At 38.3% G+C, this 19,581-nt stretch overlaps 2 protein-coding genes across 2 annotated transcripts in view; one reads left to right on the forward strand and one right to left on the reverse strand.

The window, feature by feature from the left end:
* Positions 1-19,581, reverse strand: part of LOC128564610 (glycine N-acyltransferase-like protein 1) — a 198,623-nt gene that overhangs the window by 80,608 nt on the left and 98,434 nt on the right. The window lies entirely within an intron of this gene.
* On the forward strand, positions 7,001-18,881 carry LOC128564615 (glycine N-phenylacetyltransferase-like). The gene is made up of 5 exons (XM_053560103.1): positions 7,001-7,092; positions 10,180-10,287; positions 14,807-14,933; positions 15,731-15,902; positions 17,593-18,881. The coding sequence occupies exons 1-5, from the start codon at positions 7,015-7,017 to the stop codon at positions 17,987-17,989; spliced, it is 882 nt and encodes a 293-aa protein (XP_053416078.1). The 5' UTR covers positions 7,001-7,014; the 3' UTR covers positions 17,990-18,881.

A 19,581-nucleotide genomic window follows, 5' to 3' on the forward strand; every position in this document is an offset into this window, starting at 1 on the left:
TTCTTTCTTTCTTTCTTTCTTTCTTTCTTTCTTTTTAATTAAATCATAGCTGTGTACATGTCTGTGATCATGGGGCACCATACACTGGTTTTATAGACCATTTGACATATTTTCATCACACTGGTTAGCATAGCCTTCCTGACATTTTCTTAGTTATTGTGTTAAGACATTTATATTCTACATTTACTAAGTTTCACATGTAACCTTGTAAGATGCACCGTAGGTGTGTAACCAATCACACTCCCTCCGTCCATTCTCCCCTCTCCCTCACCTCCCTCTCCACCTTCTCCATATTCTTAGATCATAACTGGGTTATAGCTTTCATATGAAATCCAAAAATTAGTTACATAGTAGGGCTGAGTACATTGGACACTTTTTCTTCCATTCTTGAGATACTTTACTAAGAAGAATATGTTCCAGCTCCATCCATGTAAACATGAAAGAGGTAAAGTCTCCATCTTTCTTGAAGGCTGCATAATATTACAGGGTGTACATATACCACAATTTATTAATCCATTCGTGGATCGATGGGCACTTGGACTTTTTCCATGACTGAGTAATTATAAATGGGGCTGCAATAAACATTCTGGTATAAATATCTTTGTTATAATGTGCTTTTCGGTATCTGGATGTATACCTAGTAGAGGAATTATAGTATTAAATGGAAGATCTATTTTTAGATCTCTAAGTGTTCTCCAAACATCTTTCCAAAAGGAATGTATTAATTTGCATTCCCACCAGCAGTGTAGAAGTGTTCCCTTTTCTCCACATCCACACCAACATCTCTAGTCTTGGGATTTTGTGATATGGACTAATCTTACTGGAGTTAGATGATATCTGAAAGTCATTTTGATTTGCATTTCTCTGATGATTAAGGATGATTAGCATTTTTTCATATGTCTGTAGGCCATGCGCCTGTCTTCTTTAGAGAAGTTTCTCTTCAAGTCTCTTGCCCAACCTGCGATGGGATCACTTGTTCTATTCTTGCTTATACGTTTGAATCCTCTGTGGATTCTGGTTATTAAACCTTTGTTGGAGACATAACCTGCAAATATCTTCTTCCATTATGATGGCTGTCTGCTTGCTTTACTTACTGTGATCTTGGCTGTGCAGAAGCTTTTTAGTTTAATCAGGTTCCAGTAGTGTATTTTTGAAGCTGCTTTGATTGCCCCGGGTGTCCTCCTCATAAAATCCTCACCCAGACTGATTTCTTCAAGGGTTTTCCCTGCACCTTCTTCTAGTGTTTTTATAGTTTCATGTTTTAAGTTTAAATCTTTAATCCATTGAGAGTCTATCTTAGTTAATGGTGAAAGGTGTGGGTCCAGTTTCAGTCTTCTACAGGTTGCCAGCCAGTTCACCCAGCACCATTTGTTAAATAGGGAATATTTTCCCCGCTGAATGTTTTTAATTGGCTTGTCAAAGATCAAATAACGGTAAGTGCCTGGGTTCATCTCTTGGTTCTCTATTCTGTTCCATACATCTACCTCTCTGTTTTTGTGCTAGTACCATGCTGTTTTGATCACTATCAATTTATAGTATAGTCTGAGGTCCATAGCATGATTCCTCTTGCTTTGTTTTTATTTCTGAGTAATGTTTTGGCTATTCGAGGTTTTTTCTGATTCCATATAAAAAGAAGTATTATTTTTTCAAGATCTTTAAAGTATGACAGTGGAGCTTTAATAGAAATTGCACTAAAATTGTATATTGCTTTGGATAGTATGGACATTTTAACAATGTTGATCCTTCCCAGCAATGAGCACGGTATGTTTATCCATTTATTAATATTTTCAGCTATTGATTTTCTTAGAGTTTCATAGTTCTCCTTATACAGATGTTTCACATCCTTTGTTAAACTCCCAAATATTTCATCTTCTTTTGCACTACTGGGAACAGAATAGAGTCCTTGACTGTTTTTTTCAGCTTGACTATTGTTGTCATATATAAAGGCTACTGATTTATGGATGTTGATTTTGTAACCTGAGATGCTGCTGTATTCCTTGATCACTTCTAAGAGTTTTATAGTAGAATCCCTGGTGTTTTCCAGATATTCAATCATATCATCAGAAAAGAGCAAAAGTTTGATCTCTTCTGACTCTATATGGTTACCCTTGATTGCCTTTTGTTCCCTAATTGCGATGGCTAAAACTTCCATTACAATGTTAAAGAGCAGTGGAGACAATGGGCACCCTTGTCTGGTTCCTGATCTGAGTGGAAATTATTTCAATTTAACTCCATTCAATACGATATTGGCTGTGGGTTTGCTGTAGATGGCCTCTATCAGTTTAAGAAATGTCCCATCTATACCCGTTTTCTTAAGTGTTCTGATCATGAAGGGATGCTGAATATTATCAAAAGATTTTTCTGCATCAATTGGGAGAATCATATGGTCTTTGTTTTCTAATTTGTTTATGTGCTGAATTAAATTTATAGATTTGTGCATATTGAACCAGCCATGAGACACTGGGATAAAACCGACTTGGTCGTGATGTATAATTTGTTTGATGTGTTGCTGGATTCTGTTTGTTAGGATTTTGTTGAATATTTTTGCATCTATATTCATTAGTGATATTGGTCTATAATTTTCTTTTCTTGTTGGGCCTTTTTCTGTTTTGGGGATCAAGGTGATGTTTGCTTCCTAGAACGTGTTGGGTAGTATTCCTTCTTTTTCTATATTTTGCAACAGGTTGTGTCATATAGGTAGCAGTTCTTTAAGGGTTTGGTAGAATTCTGACGTGAAGCCATCTGGTCCAGGACTTTTCATTTTAGGGAGATTTTGTATAGTTGATGGTATTTCAGAACTTGATACAGGCCTATTCAACATTTCCACTTGATTCTGGCTAAGTCTTGGAAGGTGGCATGCTTCCATGTATTGGTGAATTTCCTTCAGATTTTCATATTTCTGAGAATAAAGTTTCTGATAACATTCAATAAGGATTTTTTGAATTTCTGAGGAGTCTGTTGTTATTTCTTCTTTGTCATTTCTGATTGATGAGATTAGAGATTTTACTCTTTTTTTCCTGGTTAGGTTAGCCAAAGGTTTATCTATTTTATTGACCTTTTCAAAAAACCAACTTTTTGATTTATTGATCTGTTGTATAATTCTTTTATTTTCAATTTCATTTAATTCTGCTCTAATTTTGGTTATTTCTTTTCTTCTACTGGGTTTGGGGTTGGAATGTTCTTTTTTCAGTTGATTAAGATGTCCCATTAAGTTGTTAACTTCCTCTCTTTCCGTTCTTTTGAGGAAGGCTTGCAGTGTTATAAATTTACCTCGTAGGACTGCCTTTGCGGTATCCCAGAGGTTCCAATAATTCATGTCTTAATTGTCGTTTTGTTACAAAAATTTGGCAATTTCCTTCTTAATCTCATCTATGACCCAGCTATCATTCAGCATAAGGTTATTTAACTTCCATGTTTTTGTATGAGTATGCAGATTCCTGATGTTACTGAGTTCAACTTTTATTCCATGGTGATCTGAGAAGATGCAAAGAATAATATCTATTCCTTTAAATTACCGAGGTTAGACTTGTCACCTAAGATATGATTGATTTTGGAGTATGTTCCGTGGGCTGAGAAATATGTGTATTCAGTTTTGTTGGGATGAAATGTTCTGTAGATGTCTGCTAAATCCAAATGTTGGATGGTTAGTTTTAAATCTAAAATTTCTTTGCTCAGCTTCTTATTGGAGGATCTATCCAACACTGCCAAAGGAGTGTTGAAATCTCAGACTATTATGGAGCTGGAGGAAATCAAGTTGCTTATGTCTGTTAGAGTTTCTCTTATAAATTGGGGTGCATTCTGGCTTTGTGCTTAAATTTTAATAATTGAAATCTCAATGTAGTGAGTATTACCCTTAACTAATATGTAGTTTCCATTCTCATCCTTCCTTACCTTTGTTGGTTTCAAGCCTATTTTATCCGCAAATAGAATTGCAACACCTGCTTTTTTCTGATTACCATTTGCCTGAAATATGGACGACCATCCTTTTACCCTGAGTCTATATTTATCTTTTAACGGAAGATGTGATTCTTGTATGCAGCAAAAATCTGGCCTGATTTTTTGTATCCAGTCAGCCAACCTATGCCTCTTTAGAGGACAGTTTAAGCCATTAACATTAAAGGATAATATGATAAGTCTGGTAAAATTTGGGGTATTGAGCTTTTGAAAATCCAGTGGACATTTTTAATCTTTTCACCACTGTGGAAGTTGGAGTTTGATCAAAAGTTTCTGAGTGAGTTTACTTTTGTGGTAGAGGATTATGCTGGTTATTATGGAGGATAGGTCTGAGAATATCCTGAAGAGGTGGTTTGGTTATGGCAAATTTCTTCAACATGTGAATGTCATTAAATTATTTAATTTCTCCATAATAAATGAAACTCAGGTTAGCTGGATACAGGATCCAGGGTTGAAAGTTATTTTGTTTTATGAGATTCAAAGTCAATGACCACCCTCTTCTGGCTTAAAAATTTTCAGCAGAGAGATCTGCAGTCATTCTAATATTCTTCCCTTTGTAGGTAATGGTTTTCTTATGTCTGGCTGCTTTCAGAATTTTCCCCTTCATATTAATTTTAGTGAAGTTCATTATGATGTGCCTGGGGGATGTCTTATTAGGGTTGAGTCGTTCTGGGGTTCTGAAACTGTCTGCTATCTGAATTTCAGAATCTCTTGGAATGTCTGGAAAGTTCTCTTTCATAATTTCATCAAGAAGGGCCTCTGTCCCTTGTGAAGCCAGTTTCTTGCTCAGGGATTCCAATGACTTGGATATTAGCCTTCTTTGAATTATCCCAAAGGTCTCTGAGAGAATGATCTGTTTTTGCTCTCCATTTCTCTTCCTTTTTGAGAGTTTGGGAGCATTGAAAAGCTTTGTCTTCAATGTCAGAAATCCTTTCTTCTGCTTGTTCCACTCTGTTACTGAGGGATTCTACTGTATTTTTTAGATCATTGAGTACTGCAAATTCTGGCTTCAGTGTATCAAAATCTTTGGTATTTTTGTCTTTAAATTAGTTGAATTCTTGAGACAAGGTTTGAACTTCTCCTCAAATTTCTAATTCTGGCTTTTGAATTGCTCCTTGAATTTCTAATTCCAAATTTTCCTCCATTCTATTAATCTTTGCAATTCAAATTCTGAATTCAATTTTTGACATCTCAGACAGCTGTTTATTAATTGGATCTTCAGTTACATCTGCCACATCTTTCCTTGGAGGGATTGATATACTGTGGTTTTTTGTGTTACCAGAGTTTTCCACTGATTCTGCCCCATAATTATTTTATGCAATTTGACTTTTACCCCGGAGCTTTGCGGAGGACCTGTACAGTGCTACAGCCTGAGAAACTGGGGATCTGTTTCGTGTGGTGGGGCTAAGTGGCTCTGTCTTGTTTTCAGCTGGTGTCTGTCTGACCCTAGTGAAACAGTTACTCTGGGTTGAAGTCTTCACTGTGGGGAAATACCAGCAGTTAAGTCACCCCGCCCCACACAGGCAACAATTGGAAAAGGAAAATCAAATCTTCCTACAACCACACATCCAGGGCACCACTTGGATAGTCCTTGGGCAATTCGCTCAGTTTAAAAGGTCCAAAGAATTTGTCTCAGTCAGCACCTGTCTCAGTGAGAAGAGTTTAAAAGGTCTCTGGCAACTAGATCATAGGGGTCTGCTGACAACTCAAATATGACTGCTCCAGTGCTCCGTGGGGTCAGGAGGATCCACTCAGCAAATAGATTAGTCTGGGAAGGTTGATGCATCCCAGTCACACCCCACCTTGCACCTCTGTCACACCCAGTCACTGATAACCCCGCAGGGCTGTGACCCAGTTGCCTCCAATGAGCAGATACTCCAGGGGTTTTCACCTGCCTGAATCACAAGGAAATCTGTGTCTCCTCAACCAGGTCGCTGCTCTCTGCCTCTATCCAGAAGAGGGAGGTGAGGCCTGACAACCACGGGAGGCTGGGGCTGTTCAGTCAGTTCCAGCCCCACCCCTGATTGATTTTACTGACAAAACAGAAGAGCTGTCCCTGCTAAATTCTTCTGCAGAAGAGAAGGTGTTTTGAGTTCCCAGAACCAGTGCCTCAGTCCTGTCTGTGCTGTTGTAGTTTGTATTCGCAGCATGGTTACCCGTCAGTTCCAGGCTCTGCCTGCCCTCCTTTGTTTACGCTGATGATCCCCTGGGGGCTCTGTGTGTCTTAGGCTCAGTACAGCAGTCCTCTGGGTCAGCCCAACCCTGGGAATCTCCTGGCTCTGTGCTTGCGTTTTTTAGCCCTGAACTCCACCCAGGCTGGTACCGCCTCAGGCAAACCCTTTACTCATGGGGCCTGTGTTTCAATCCCAGATCTGTTCTGCAGTGGTTGCAACCTGAGAAGATGCCCAGCCTCCTCTGGTTGCCCAGAGAGACAGAGGGTGTGACTCTGGAATATCTGCTAATGACAAAAGAGTGATAATAGTCATAATTCTCAGTTGAACGCTGTGTCCCAGACACTCTTCCACGCACTTTACATGTTTTGATTGATTTAATTTTCTCAGGTGTCCTGTGGAACAGGTACCATAGTCATAGCCATTTATAAATGAGGAAACAAAGTCACTGAGGAAATAACCAGCTCAATGTCATACAGCTTCTAAGTGACAGAGTCAGGTTTGTCAGGGATGGAAATCTAATCACAAAAGTTGCTGACTCTTCCATAGACAATAGATTTGTTAATTTAAATGAATTCTTAATTATTGGAATTCTGAGTGGTATAAAAATGAAAACCAAACAATCCATAAAATTTTTAAAAGTTGAAAAAGTGGTATTAAAAATAACTTCAGAAAGAGGCATCTGTACTTTCCACCAGTCTAAGAGATTGACTCTAGAAAGAGTTAGTTTATTCTTTCTTGGTATTAATGAGAAGTTTAATAAAGTGGAACCCATGGAACTGTGATGATGGAGCCCAGGCCACCAGCAAGAACTGACAATTGTGTCTGTATATTTTCCAGCTCTTCTCATTACTTGTATTTCTCTCTGTAGGCTAAGCTACCTGCTGAGATGTTCTGTTTGCAGAAACCAAAGATGCTGCACCTACTAGAGAAATCCTTGAGGAATGGTCTCCCTGAGTCCTTAAAGGTGAGGAAGGAATATTCTCAGAGAAAAAAGTACTGGCAACTGCCTATGAAGGAACTGGGAAAGAAAAGAAGCATTCACTGAACATTTATTTTTTTCCCAGAATAAACTGTGAGATTTCACAATTTATTATCAGTAAAAATTATATTTTTCTCAAAAGATAAAATGAGTATGCTAGGCACTCACTTGTGAAGCATCTCATTTAGTAATGTCACCTTGATGCAAGGCAGCCGTATTATCCATTTAACTGATAAGGAAATGGAGGCTCAGTTATTTACCCTGACTAAGATAATATCAATAGTGAGTGCCAATGTTGTGTTCCTTGCTGTGTGATGACTCAAAAATCCAATATGATCTTTGCTGTGTGATGACGCAAAAATATTTCTTTGTACCCTTCCGAGTATTGGGTTCTAAAATGCTAGAAGTTTTCCCAAAGTTGTAACATTGACTGAAACTAACACATTGATATTTAATTTCTTATTTCTAAATAATTATGTGCCTAATAAATGATTAACCCCATGATACTTCTCTTAAATTATTAATAAATCAATTATTATTTTATCAAACCCCAAAGGATTAGGTATTATTTTGGGTGAGACAGAAATTTTGTCTTAGAAATGGATCCATGATCTTGTACGTGGAAGATTTTTTTCCACAATAGTATATCTTGCAAAAGGACTAGAGTGTTGCCAGAGTGTTACTAGAGTGCCTTTGTGTTATGATAAAAATGTCACTTCACCAAAAAGACATAAAAACATGCTGAAATTTACACATCTGACAACAGAATCCCACGACAGTCTAATGTAAAAAAAAAATCTAAGGAATCTAAAAAAATAAAAATAATATATATATAATATGTTTAGCAAGGTTGCAGGATTCAAAATCAATATGCAAAGTACAAAACAACTGTATTTATAAATACAAGCAATAAGCCATTGCAATTCAAGATTAAAAATTGATATCACATATAACAGCATGTCCCCCAAAATGACCTGGTGTATAAATCTCTGTCAGCTTATATTTTCTTCTGCGAATGAATTATATTACATTCAAGGCAACATGCATGTAATATAATAGCATATTTATTACACTGATCATATTGATGGGAAATCTGGTGGGAGTGGCATTTGGACTAACTCATAGGAGCTTAGTGCTTTTTGAAGGCCCTGGTACCTTTGACTGAGGTAGGGAGGGCAGTGGTTAAGAGGCAGAGTCTGGAGTCCAACTTCTGTGACCCAAAGAGTCACTGCATAACATTGTAGAAGTCAAACAACTTGGTCTCAGTGTTCCTGCATGCTAAATGAGTAATGTACCAAGCCAACATTTTGTTAGATATTCCCATTCAGTACTCATTAAAGTCCCAGATAGTTTTTTGTATTGTGACCTGAATGACAGCCACTCTCTATCTTCGACTAGCGCACATGGAATAGTCTTACTTAACATGCCAACTCTAACTCGTTCCATCTGGAGCGGCAGCCTGCATCACCATGTTCTTGCTTAGTGATGCTCCCATGGGCATAGGAAAGTAGAATGATTCCTCTATTTTTTCAGCTAATGTATATGAATAGCACCGATCCTAAATTCCAATGTTAAAAAAAAAACACTTCTTTATTTTTCCCAAACGAATGGAAGAAAATTTAATAATTTCATGTAAACTCCATAAAGTCAAAGTTTGCCTCTTTCTCCTCAGTCTTCCACATAAATATTTCAAGGCAAGAGTTTGGTAGCACAGGGTGATGGGTGGTCTTTGGTCACTGAAATGTTCATCATTCCATTGGTCCTGGATCTTTGGTGTCTTTCCACTCCATCTGCTGAGGCATCATGTTTCCAGGGCACTGAAGTCCCAAGGATCACGTTGCTATGCACCTGCTATGTTTCCTCTGCCCACAACTGCAAGGCCTGAGGGACCCAGGGACCCCACTTTGGAGTCCCTCTCTTTCTCAGCCTCATCAGTGCTCTGCTGGGGGGCACTGATGTTTAAACAAATGTTTGTAGAAATGTTTAAACAGATTGTTTATTATGTAATAATATCCCCCGCTTTGGTCACCAAAGATTGCTCTCTTGATTCTGTCTTCCGACTTTACTTATTGAACAGTCAAGGGCTCATTTAACCTTCCCAGAAAGTAATTTGGGTATAAACATAAGGGGAAAAGATCTTTAAATCATAGTTGACATTTGACCCAGAAATTCTCCCTCTAAACTCATAGAACAGGCGCATTTGCAAAGATTCATGCAAAGTGCGTCCTTGAAAAATTTAACTTAATCTGAATGATCAGAGAAAACTAAAATGACCAATAATAAGAAGTTGAAATGTTGAATTATATTAAATATATGCCCTTTCATATAATACAGACATTATGAACTCTTTAAATATAATGTAGATTTGTGTTAATCACCATGGAAATATGTCCACAGTACAGTGCACATGTGAAAAATAGATGTTGGTAGCCAAGTGTAGTGGCTCATATTTATAATCCTAGCACTCTGGGAGGCTGAGGCAGGTGGATTTTTTGAGCTCAGGAGTTCAAGACCAGACTGAAAAGAGTGAGACCCGTCTCTACTAAAATTAGAAAAACTAGCTGGAGTTGTGGCAGGCACCTGTTGTCCTAGCTAATTTGGGAGGCTGAGGCAAGAGAATCACTTGAGCCCAAGAGTTTGATGTAGCTGAGAGCTGTGATGCCCTGGCACTCTACCCATGGCAACAGAGTGAAACTCGAGTCTCAAAAACTAAATAGACGTTGAACTAATACATTAAGTAATCTTACGGTTTATAAAATTGTGGATATATATAAATAAATGGAACAAATGGAAAAAATATAACAAATTCTACGATGTGAGAGTAGATAATTTTTAATTTATACATTTTATTTATTTAGATATTTAACTGTATTAATAGAATGTTCTCATGATTTGACCTCTGAATTTATTTCCATTTATTAATAAACTAGAACCTGAACATCATTTAAGTTAAATGATCTACCAGTTATTTATCCTAACTTCATAGAAATAATCCTTGTCCTGGTCAAATATAAGGCACTTTTTCATCCCTTTGAAATGTGCTGACCTACCCACTTTGTTGAAATTCTGTAGGTTTATGGAACAGTCTTCCACATGAACCAGGGAAACCCATTTAATCTGAAGGCCCTGGTGGACACGTGGCCTGATTTTAATACAGTGCTTGTCCGGCCTCAGAAGCAGGTAAGTTGCCAGATGTGCCTCTACATTCATATTTTCTGTGTGCTTACCATGTGCTGGTGATGTGGTAAACCGAGGGGAAACAGAAATTAATCATAGCAATGGTCAACAAGCCTCTGTGATCAAGAACTCTCAGCCCGAGGAAACTACAGATAAGCAGGTAACTTACAACATGGTGTGAAAATGCGCGAGAACACATGAAAATATTTACAGTTTTGTTATTCTTCTATGTTAAAGAATATTCACACTGTTTGTTTAAGATTATGCTTTAAGGTATAATAGAAGCACTGGCAGAGAGATGATTAAAACTAGAGATATCAGGACATGTGAGGTGAGGAGTAGAGAACCCTCCTGGTGGAAATTTTTACTAAAACTGGATTTTGAAGGTAAATAGGTTTTACAGGGTGGCAAGAGCAAGAGTATAATCTAAGCAGAGAAAATAACGCTAAAAAATAAACGAAAGTAAATATGAAGAATTTTAGGGGTTATGAATTACAATGTTTGTATTTGGAAACATACAGTGTGTCCCAGAAGTTGCCTATGAAGTTTCAATGCATAGGGAAAATGAGAAATTTTAGTTAAATGTGCCTTTATTTATAAAATATTCATGGTAAAATTTTACAAAGAGGTGGCCAACACAGAGAATGTTTTGTAAATATTCTATAAAATTTTGTAATGAATATTTTATAAATAAAGGTACATTTAGCTACAGTTCAACAGCCCTTGTTGAGAAACTTTATTCTATAGTTTATAGAATAGTTTATTCTGTAGTTATTGTATAGAATAAATGTTGAGAGTTTGTTTATTCTATAGTGAAACTGTTGAGAGTTTTTTTTTTTTTTTTTTTTTTGTAGAGACAGAGTCTCACTTTATGGCCCTTGGTAGAGTGCCGTGGCGTCACACAGCTCACAGCAACCTCCAGCTCCTGGGCTTAAGCGGTTCTCTTGCCTCAGCCTCCCGAGTAGCTGGGACTACAGGTGCCCGCCACAACACCCGGCTATTTTTTTTTTTGTTGCAGTTTGGCCGGGGCTGGGTTTGAACCCACCACCTTCGGCATATGGGGCCGGCGCCCTACTCACTGAGCCACAGGCGCTGCCCTGTTGAGAGTTTTTAATCAAGAAAGTCTCAAGAGATTCTCCACTTCTACGTCTTGAGTAGCTGAGACTACAGGCATTGGCCACCACTCTCTGTTATATTTTTAGTTTTTGTAGAGATTTGGGTCTGACTGTGTTACCCAGGCTGGTTTTGAGCTCCTGAGTTCAAACAGTCCTCCTGCCTCAGCATCCCAAAGTGCTAAGACTACAGGCATGAGTCACCACTGAGTTTTTTTGACCAAGATCTGGTACAGATCTGGTAATAAGCAAGAATGGCCACTCTTACCTTGTATATTCAACATAGTACTGAAAGTAACCAGCAAGAGAAATCAAACAATAAGAAGAAACGAAAGGCATACAAATCAGAATGAAAGGCATAAAAATTATCTGTATTTGTAGTCATAGATGACTAAAGGAAAAACACAGTTTCCTCTCCACTCAACAGAAACACTGTGCTAGCCTAGATTTCTCAGCAAAATTGTTACAATCTAGACTAGGCAGCTACCAAGATAGTTAGTGGGCCTGGGAAAAGGACCCAGCACTTTTCTTTTGTTGCGTCTGGGGGAGGGTAAACAGGTGGCGAGGAAGTGGCTAAGGGCAAAGTTGGGGAACCAAACTGTAGTTAGGAACCAAATTACAATGAGAACTGCTCCCTGGTAGAACTATACATAGTATGGAGTTACTTGTGACTGACCTAGGACTATTACCATCTAATTAGCATTCATGGGTGGAGCTTTCATGAAGGATTCTGGGGAGTCTACATGGGTAGAAAGGGAGACTGTTATGTAACCAACTTGTTACTTAACCTGTTATATTATCTGTTATATAACCCCAACTGTCAATCACCCCAAAGGCAGGAAACAACAATCTTGACAGGAGAAAGGCAGGATAAATTAGTGAGCTTATAAAAGGCAGGGTCTGCACAGACTCCAGGTCTTTCTTCAATTTTTATTTATGAATAATCTAGCTGAAAAGAAATCAAGAAAACAGTTCTTGATAGCATCAAAAATTTAAGAGAACACAATCAATGTTTATTGACTATAAGAATTAATACTGTTAAAATGTCTATGCTACCCAAAGTAATCTACATATTCAATGCTAATATTGGGAGTTTTTTTTAGAGACAGTCTCACTTTGTTACCCTGGGTAGAGCACCGTGGCGTCACAGCTCACAGCAACCTCCAGCTTTTGGGCTTAGGCAATTCTCTTGCCTCAGCCTTCCGAGTAGCTGGGATTACAGGCGCCCACCACAACGCCCGGCTATTTTGTGTTGCCGGGGCTGGGTTTGAACCCACCACCCTCGGTACGTGGGTCTGGCGCCCTACTCACTGAGCTACAGGCGCCACCCTCAATGCTAATATTGTTAACGCAAATAAGTGTATTGTTAAAATATATGTGCTACTCAAATTAATCTATGTATTCACAGAAATAGGAAAAACAATTAAAAAATTTGTATGAAACTAAAAAAAATTTAGAATAGCCAAAGCAATACTAAGAAAGGATAATAATTCTGGAGACATCATGTTCCTGATTTAAAATGATATTACAAAGCTATAATATTCCAAAGAATATAGTACAGGGGCGGTGCCTGTGGCTCAAAGGAGTAGGGCGCTGGCCCCATATGCCAGAGGTAGCAGGTTCAAACCCAGCTCCAGCCAAAAATATAATATAATTAAATTAAAAATTAAATATAATGTAGATTTGTGTTAATCACTATATACTATAAAGTATATAGTACAAGATAAAAGCAAACACATAGATCAGTGGAACAGAATAGAGCCCAGAAATAAATCCAGACATACATAGTCAACTAATTCCTGACAAGATCACCAAGAGAACACAATAGAGAAATGATAGTCTCTTCAATAAATGATACCAGAAGAACTAAATTTTGAAAGTCAAAGAAATACAGTCAGACCTTTGCCTTGTAACACTTATTAAAATCAACTCAGAATGAATAAAAGATTTCAAAGTAATCCCTGAAACTGTAAAACTCCTAGGAAAGAACATAGGGAAAAAGCTCTTAGACATTCACCTTGGCAATGATTTTTTTCAGATATCACACTAAAAGCTTAGGCTACAAAGCAAAAATAAATAAATGGGACCGTATCAAATTTAAAAGCTCTTCACAGCAAAGAAAACAGTAATAAAAATGAAACAGCAGCCTGTGGATTGGGAAAAATATGTGCAAACTGTATCTGATATCTGATGTTAAAGGGTTAGTTAACATCTGAAATTTGTAAACAACTCAATAGGAGTAAAATAATTCAATTTAAAAATGGACAAAGGACCTGGATAGAGATTTCTCCAAAGAAGACATGAAACTGGCCCATAGGGAAATGCAAATTAAAACTCCTGTGAAATATCACTTCATACCCATTAAGGTAAACTATTATCAAAAACTCAAAAGATAAATGTTAGCAAGACTGTGGAGACTTCCTACACTGTTGGAAGGAATGTAGATTCGTGTAGTTAATATGAAAAACAGTATGGAGGTTTCTGAAGAAATAAAAAATAAAACTACCATATAACCCAGAAATCCCTCTTCTGGGTGTAAATATGGAAATGAAATCGCCATTGTGTAAAGGTATTTGTACTCCATATTCATTGCAGAATTGTTTACGATAAAGATGGCAGGGAGAAAAACTAAGTGCTTAACAGACAAATGGATAAAGAAACTAAGATGTATGTATACAATAGAATATTTTTATTCAGCTTTTGAAAAGGGTACTGTGCCATTTGCCACGACATAGATGAACCTAGAGAAAATTATTCTAATTGAAATAAGGCAGACACAGAAAGAAAAATTTACATTATCTCACTAATAGTATATAAATTCTCTTTTGATCTTTCTTCATCTTCAAATAATTCCACTTTATGTTTATTAATTTTGAGGACAGCGTTTTGAACACATTTTGTCCTTTGAATTTGTTGGGAATGCTAACTTTTTAAAATAAAAGTGCATTGTGATTTACATTTTAAATATAACACCTGACTTCATTTTGTATAGCATCATCATGAGTGAATGAAAATTAAATATTGTCATGTTCATGATACATTTGTTCTGAAAGTCTTTGAAGCAGAGTAAGATTTACTTTTGTAACATTTTTGACAATAATATTTTTCTTTCTCCTGAAGATTACAGGATTATAGAAGAATACTTTTTAAAAAGTGCATACTACGCATTTGGATAACTTGAAGTTGTAATGCAGCATATAAATATCTGGTTCTTCAAGGTTTTTTTTTTTTACATAAATTGAGTAATTGAGTCTCTGTTTCATGATGTACATGATTCAGGAATAATAATAATACATCAAAATCAATATTTAACTTTGTAAAATAGAATAATATAAGGAAATACTAGACACAAATATTGCAGTCACTTGGTATAAGTAATTTGATTTATTCCATGTTGTCCAACCAAACAGGAGATGACAGATGACTTTGATCACTACACCAACACCTACTTAATCTATTCTAAAGATCTCAAGAACTGTCAGGAATGCCTTGGCACATCAGATGTCATCAACTGGAAACAACGTTTGCAGATCCAAAGTAAGGGGACTGGAATGTGTGTTGCCTCCTGGGACTACCTAGTTCTGCTTTGTGGGGTCAGTTTTCATGGGGAGCACATTCCCCTCCAACTTTCCTTCCATCACCAAATTCCAGATTCTCAGCTTGATGTTTATTTCTTGTATCAGATGCCACTACCTCTTCAGTGGAGCAGAATTCAGATAGTGCAAACTGTGAGGTTGGTAATAAGGAACTGTGAGTAATGAAATCTCTTATTAGTTGAGGACTCAGGAACACTTTGCAGACATACACAGGGTCTTTTAGGACTACTGGTCATGAGAGCAGAGCTTCTTCCCTGGCCTTCCATTCTTGGGATAACAGTGACAGGTCACTGTGTTCCTCCCAAGTCCCCAAGGACAACAATAGCTGCAGTTATGAGCACGTTCTCTGGAGTCAGACTACCCAGAATGGTACCTTTTCTCTGCCGTTACATGTGCAAGTGTCTTAATTATTACTCCATTTCCTCATATATAAATATGTAAATAGGAAAAGACCCTAAAACGTAGGTTCAAAGTAAGCCTTAAATGAAGTATCAGAGCAATTCCTGAGCATGGAGTATGTGAACAGTCAAAGTTGGCTTCTATTTTAAAATACCCCTTCTCCTTTGATTTTACAGAAATATAGTAAGTATTTCTAATGTTACGTCTATTTTGCCTAAGAAAACACAGTTAGTGGCAAAACTTGGAGCAAAATTGTCTACACTAAATTCTACGTACTTCTATTGGGCAACTTCTTGTACTTCTAAATGGACCATTATTCCTTTCTTTACGCCTATCTAGGCTCACAGTCCAGCCTGGATGAGGTGATACAAAGTCTTGCATCTGCTAAATTCGTCAGGGTTAAGAGATCACGGCGTGTTCTCTATATGATGCCTCAGTCAGCAAAGAAACTGGTTCCTTTCCTGCCAGAGACAAAGAAGTTACGTCCTGGATCTGGCAAACCCAAGCCAATGTGAGTTTGGAGAAAGTTACTCTTATTATCTTTCTCTACTGAAATCACCTCCCAAATTCTCTCCCCACATTCACTCTTTCCTCCATAAAATCCATTTCCCAGGTGACACAGTTAGTATGTGACATAGATTATGTCATCCTCCTGCTTATAAGCCACCTATGTTTCTCAGCTCAACTTGATTAAAGTCCAAACTCCTTCAAGGGCCATGAAGGCCCTGCAAGACCTGCACCCATCACCTCTTCAGCTTCATCCTATCCCTCCTGTTCACTTCCACCAGCAGCTCTGGCCTGCTTTCTGCTTCTTGGTTCTCACACACTCACACACACCCCGGGCCTTCTGGCCATGCTTTCCATCTTCCTAACAACTTCATCCCTCTGGTCTTCACGTGTCGTTTTCCTGTTTGCCATCCATGCTCTCCAGCATCATTTCCTTTGATGGTTCTTTTCAGAACATTCTGTCTAAAACCACTTTCTCCTACAGTCCTTCATTATAAAACCCAGCTTTTATTTTCTTTACCGCACTTCCCATTCTCTAAGGTCAGCTTATCTGTGGGTTTATCCACTTACTTGTTGTTTGAATCCTCCCCTACAACATTACAAATCCCATGAGAGCAGGAATCCTGTGTTGTTCACTGATAAATCCTCAGTAGCTAAAACAGTGCCTGGCATCCAGTAGGCGCTTAATAAATATACATTTAGTAAATTCCCAGAGCAGAAGTTGTCCAACAAAAAATAATTTAAACAAACTATAATGTTCTCCCCATTTATTTCATTTTTGGTCCAATATTGAGTAGAATCGAAAACTAATGGTGAGCAGAGGAGCATCATTAGACGGAGACGCTCAATCTCCTGCTCCCTGTGCTCTTCTACGCCTTTGTCCACATTGTAAAACACATCCAATGTGTCCACATCTAGAGTATCACAGGAGCCTCATGTCCACATATAAGATAGACAAGGCAAGAGAGATTCTCCTCATTTCTTGGCAGAAGGCCGGCTCCGATGATGAAAGGGCTTGATCACCACATGCGTGGCCAAGGGCCTGAGTCCAGATCTTCCAGTTCCACATCCTGGACTCTTTAGAGGATGCCTCCTGAAGCCCCTTTACACCATAGCAGGAGCTTCCAGACCTCGGTCCTCTGTCATGGTGGTCATGTGCACTATAAATTGCTATTTGTTCAACATAGTGGTCAAGGACCAGCATTCTAAGATTCTCTTACTTTAAGCACTGGTTTTATAGCCTGGTAGCATGTGCCTTGAGACACTTACTCATTTTTCGTTTACCTATTTTTCTCATCTATAAAATGGGGATGATATTATCTGCCTTATCTTACATGGAGAGTCACAACAATATCGAGAAGAATAATAGCTAATTTTTATGAAGACTTTATCGTTTGCGTCATGCTGAGATACTCAGCATTTCAATAGTTATTATAATATTCATATCTGTCTTTTAATAGAGATGCTATTAATAATGTCCTCACTTTATATGAGAAGAAATGGAGGCAGAAAGATACTAAGTTACATGCCTGAGATCACACAGTCAGATTATGAACTCAGGCAGCCTGGCTGCTGAAACGATACCCTTACCAGTGCTCCTGTTGGCCTCTCAAGGCAATCTGGGGGAAAACGAATACAATAATTTGCAGTATGTGTGGTGTTATGAGCGGTTTGTCTTTCCTCTTTATCAACAGAAACCAAGATGTGTTTAAACTTTCATCTCTGGAGCTCACCCACGCTGCCTTGGTGAATAAATTCTGGCATTTTGGTGGTAATGAGAGGAGCCATAGATTTATTGAGCGCTGTATCCAGACCTTCCCCACTGTCTGTCTGCTGGGGCCTGAAGGGACCCCTGTGTCCTGGGGCCTGATGGATCATACTGGAGAGATGCGGATGGCAGGCACCGTGCCAGAGTACCGGGGCCAGGGGCTCATGTCCTATGTCACCTATTACTATGCCCAGGTTCTGGAAAACCTTGGCTTCCCCGCATATAACCATACAGACAATAAATTCATACATAAAATGAGTCACACCCTGCATCATATCCTCATGCCCTGTGACTGGAACCAGTGGAACTGTGTGCCTCTATGAAGCCAGTCCCGAATATAGGCCTGTGCAGGGTGAGCTGTGCAAGCAGCTGAAGGTGTGGACAGTAAACCTTGCACGGTCAGATCATCCTGACATGTGGCCCCTGGCTGTGCTCAATTTCCCACACACCTAGATCTCAGTGACATTTTTTCTTCCGCGGCACGATGCCCTTGTTTTTTTCTTAGAACACCTGTCTCATGTACTAATTATTGTCCAGGGGCAAATTTTGCCAGTTTTTTCAGGATGTGGCATCATTTTGGAGGTGGGATGACTTTCCCCTCTTTTTTTCTATGACCTCTTTATTTAGTGGCCAAAATGTGTCTTATCTCTTTGCAGTGATTCTTTCATGGGTATATTGTGATTTCTATTGAATGAGCACATTAACATATGGCCCACAAATACATGATATTGAGTATAAGTGCCAGCTATTAAGGGAAAGATGAACTGATGGTAGCATTTTTCTCAGTGCCGCCCCAAGAAAGTGAGAAAAGCATTATCTTCTCAAAGGCAGGTTGATTTCCACCCCCATAGTAAACCCACGAACATGAAATTTTACATCTGAGTGTAGAAGTTAAGATAGAAATTTCATCAGTTAGAGGGTGCGCAGGGGGACGGTGGGAACAGAAGGAAAGATAAACCAGTAGTGACTAATACTCAGCTACACAAATTCAGCACACGTACACAGCCTGTACTCCGTGTCACTCATGGGTTTTCTAACTGATGGATCAGATTTCTACATATTTTGAGGTGCATGTGATGGTGTGATACCTGCCTGCATGTGTCATGATCAAATCAGGTATCATTTCAAACATTTATCTTTTCTTTGTGTTGGGAACATTATAATTTTTCTCTTCTAGCTATTTCAAAATATACAGTAAATTATTGTTAACTATAATACTGATGTCTCTTTTCTTTTTTTCTTCTTTTCTTTTCAAAAATGTGTTTTCTTGAGGAAAATGTCAGGGACTAGAGGTGGTTGGTGACATCAAAATGAGACGAGATTGTCCTGCTTATTAAGGTGAAGTTCTTATGCCCTTTGTCAGTGTTGGCAGCACCAAACAGACGTATCCAATTCTCAACGATTTCCTTGTTTCCACATGTTAATTATTGCCCAGGGGCAAATTTTGCCTGTTTTTCCAGGATGTGACATTATTTTGTAGGTAGGATGACTTTCGCCTCTTTTTAAATTCTTTTTTATCTTTCCTTTGTGTCAGGAACACTATAAGTTCCCCATGGACAGTAACTGATTACTTAGTGTGTGTCAGGCACTGATCTAAGCACTGAAGAAATACTGAGCAAAACACAGATCTCTGCGAGGCTTACATTCTAGCAGCTGATCACCTATTCATACAACAGGTCAGTAATACACAAACCCTGAAGGGTGGGGCAGTGGCATTTAGGAACCGATGTGGATTGGGACTCCTCAGATGACAAGTCCCAGATGTGAGTTTAATCAACTAGAAAGTTGGGCAAATGATTATTATCTCGGTGCCCATAGTTTCCTCAACTATACAACGAAGTATTGTTTGTTGAAAGGATCAAATGAGTGAGAAAATGCAAGTGTAAAAACGCACGGTGGCTGACACATATTGAAC

The sequence above is a fragment of the Nycticebus coucang genome, chromosome 14, assembly GCF_027406575.1.
Source record: "Nycticebus coucang isolate mNycCou1 chromosome 14, mNycCou1.pri, whole genome shotgun sequence".
Taxonomy (NCBI): domain Eukaryota; kingdom Metazoa; phylum Chordata; class Mammalia; order Primates; family Lorisidae; genus Nycticebus; species Nycticebus coucang.

What these genes read in the sequence shown, in the direction of transcription:
- LOC128564615 (XM_053560103.1), top strand. Translation starts at nt 7,015, where the DNA reads ATGTTCTGTTTGCAGAAACCAAAGATGCTGCACCTACTAGAGAAATCC. An exon ending in GTCTCCCTGAGTCCTTAAAG is followed by an intron (nt 7,093 to 10,179) that starts GTGAGGAAGGAA and finishes GAAATTCTGTAG; the next exon opens with GTTTATGGAACAGTCTTCCA. An exon ending in TCTGGCAAACCCAAGCCAAT is followed by an intron (nt 15,903 to 17,592) that starts GTGAGTTTGGAG and finishes CTTTATCAACAG; the next exon opens with AAACCAAGATGTGTTTAAAC.